The following is a 3,298-nucleotide window of genomic DNA, read 5'->3' on the forward strand; positions in this document are numbered from 1 at the left end:
TCTTTCTGGTTTACTAAACCTTATAACTAAAATGAAAAAGTTGCCCAATGTCATTTAGTCAACTTTATCATATGTACTTCTATAATAATATACCAATAAAAGTATTTCTACCATTGACCAGGACCTTAGGAGATTTAACACTATAATGTCTTTACTCAGTCATAAAATCAAGAGAGTTGAATCAATTAACATTTCTACTATTAGTTTACTCTTAAGGAATTTCATTAGTTCATTAACATCAGTGTTTGAAATAAATGTTTTCTGGTTATCCAAAACAACCAAAATTACAATTGACCAACTCAAATGCCCTACTATATCATCTATAGGACAACTGTAGCATGGCCCAATCCCATGGCATCTAGGCCTCTAGCCCATATAGGCATGTTCAGAGTAATAATTTCATTAGTTCATTAACATCAGTGTTTGAAATAAATGTTTTCTGGTTATCCAAAACAACCAAAATTACAATTGACCAACTCAAATGTCCTACTATATCATCTATAGGACAACTGTAGCATGGCCCAATCCCATGGCATCTAGGCCTCTAGCCCATATAGGCATGTTCAGAGTAATATGTAAATTATGAGTAGTATGTCTACGTGCTCCATGTTCTGATTTCCATGTGAATGTGATTAGAAACACTACATGCACTGTTTACCAATAAACGTTCATCAAAACATCATGCAATAACAGATTGGCACTCACAAGATTTCAATAATGCCACATTTGTTTCCACCATTTACATTTTGCATGTTTTGGTAAAGTTGACTTATTTAGGTTTTTGATATGTTGCCATTTCATATTGTCTGTTGTTAATATAGTTCAGTTTTGGAAAAATTAGTAAGCAATGACATATTATACACCACGATTTACATTTCATCAATAAAATCATGATTTTCTATCAACTACTGAGCTTTTTTAGTATTGTATTTGAGTTAGGATGACGTAACACCAAATTTGTAATTTTTATTAGTCAACTAACTTGTTTATTCAAGTTTGGACAACTATACTTTATTGTGGACAACACATAATTGGCCTAATCCAGTCTGTACATCTTATTTCAAACAATGAACATGATGTATATACAAATTGAACAATGGTAAACACCAATGTAATAAAGATTTAAGAAATGAAAGTTTTATTTAGTTTACTTTTATGTCCACACAAAAAGAATACTAGATTTTTGTAAGAAATTAAATATTCTTTTAGATTCAGAACCAGACTTGGTTTGAAGAGATATCAAGTGTAATAAAACATTACCAAGTTAAATCTGAGTAAAGACATCTTAATCCTTTCATTGCCAATATGTAAGTACACACATAAAACGTATAATAAAGAGTTAAACAACATTAATTTTCTCCTTAGTATCTACTATTCCTTAATACATTTAACTCTAAAATTATACATACAGACAACCTCTTAATAACTCTACTGGTTTTCTTAGCCCTTTTAAGCTAAGGAAACGTTTATGGTTATGTCTCATTTATCTAGAAGCATACTAGTGCTATTACAGACTCTGGTATAATAAGATTCCAGTGAATTCTAATAAATTTTCTGTGGTAATAGGATAAATGAGCTATTAAAGTTTTAAACAAGCACTTGTTATACATTACAACAATGTATATTTAGTTTTAATATGGCTAAAATAATCCACTGTTACTCAGTAACATAAAATATGTTTGAAACCAACCCTATACCAAATGTTAAGTGTAGTATTGCATAATCTTGTTCAATATGCTTAAGACAGCACTAGCACCTGATTTGTGACCTTGGACACAAAGTGGATCATTTCAGTTTCAGTGAAAAAAAAAAAAGACCCTGTATGGGCTCATCACTGACAGGCTACAGGACAGGCATCAACTTCAGCTCTGTAGGTACAGTGGAGGTGCATAGGAAAAACCCTGAAAGGCCATGTCTGCATCCTGAACACTAGCACTCATCCCTTGACTTTTACCCACAGAGGCTGAAACAAAAGAGAAATGCTGTTCCTTGGAAAACGTTTCTTAAAAGCAATATTTTACAAACTCCTGTCTTATACATGTTTACTGATAACTCAAACACAACCTAGATTTGAAAAAATATTAAAAAAAACTTCTTTGGTAGATATCAAAGTCAAACAAAAGTTATACATGACAATTGCTGAATGTATTGGAAACAACCTTTTTCATCACTTAGTTTTAGACATGTTAACCAACACACTTACCAGGTACAGGCTCTTTGATAAACTCAGGATCAATATTTTTCAAGTCTAATTCTCCATTCTAAAATTAATAAAAACCAAAACAGACATATTTTTTAACAGATTATTGAGTCAAGACTATATGATGAGAAAAAAATTTACACTTCTCAAGTTATTCTTAAAAGTACTGTTAGTAAATTTTGTCATATTATCATGTACACAAACAGATTTTATCTAAATAATCAAGTGTTGTAAACATCACTAACTTGAACATATCTGAAGGTAAGTTCACTGTAATGTAGTTCAAAACTATATACATTTTCCTGCAGGGCATTTCATCACAAGCATGAGCTTCTAAAAGTAACATTTCCCTTATTGAAATCTGTCATATCTTAAAAGACACTTTCATGGTACTTAGAATCATAATTGAGATTTTGAAAGACTAATAAATGAATGAAAAAATTTAAAATAAATTACAGCAACAAATATATATATATAGGCTGTAATGATAAGCAATAATTTCAGAAACTTAGTATTTTGCAAATGATTACTCAAGTAAAATAAGCTAACTTCAAACAATATTAATGTATATTACAGAAAACATTGACCATTTCAGAGTTTTTCTATGTGAATGTTAAAAAATATGACCCAAATCTTGAGCATTTTCAAAATGTGAACATTTCAACATCAGGAATAAAACATTTGATTCATTTTAGCTTGCATTACCTAAACAAAATGAATTCTCTTTATTCACGATAATAATTTCAAACTAAACCATCTGAGAATACTAAGGAATAAAACACAGTATATTAAGATCAATCTCTGTTACAGCCCATGAAACTAAGAGAAAACATAATACATAGTACTTCATATACTTATGTGTTTTCATAAAAACAAAAATGGGTTTTATCATCAGAACCTCAAGTTAAACAGTAAAAACAGTTAAATATTCCAAAAAATGAAACAACACTACGACAAAAGACGACACAAAGACAATACAAAAATTATTAAAAACAGTTAAATATTCCTAAAAATAGAAACAACAACTATGACAAAAGACATCACAAAGACAATACAAAAATTATTAAAAACAGTTAAATATTACCAAAAAATGAAATA

The 3,298-nt window shown here is 29.7% G+C and overlaps 1 protein-coding gene across 1 annotated transcript in view; it reads right to left on the reverse strand.

The window, feature by feature from the left end:
• Positions 1-1,193: 1,193 nt before the first annotated feature.
• The window catches only part of LOC106463281 (serine/threonine-protein kinase Sgk1-like), a 39,040-nt gene continuing 36,935 nt past the window's right edge, over positions 1,194-3,298 (reverse strand). The window contains exons 15-16 of the mRNA XM_022390724.1: positions 2,204-2,261; positions 1,194-1,963 (exon numbers count right to left, since the gene is read on the reverse strand). Of these exons, the coding sequence (XP_022246432.1) occupies positions 1,863-1,963; positions 2,204-2,261 (159 nt within the window). The 3' untranslated portion in view covers positions 1,194-1,862. The remainder of the gene's footprint in view (positions 1,964-2,203; positions 2,262-3,298) is intronic.

Source organism: Limulus polyphemus, unplaced genomic scaffold (assembly GCF_000517525.1).
Source record: "Limulus polyphemus unplaced genomic scaffold, Limulus_polyphemus-2.1.2 Scaffold1367, whole genome shotgun sequence".
NCBI classification, from domain to species: domain Eukaryota; kingdom Metazoa; phylum Arthropoda; class Merostomata; order Xiphosura; family Limulidae; genus Limulus; species Limulus polyphemus.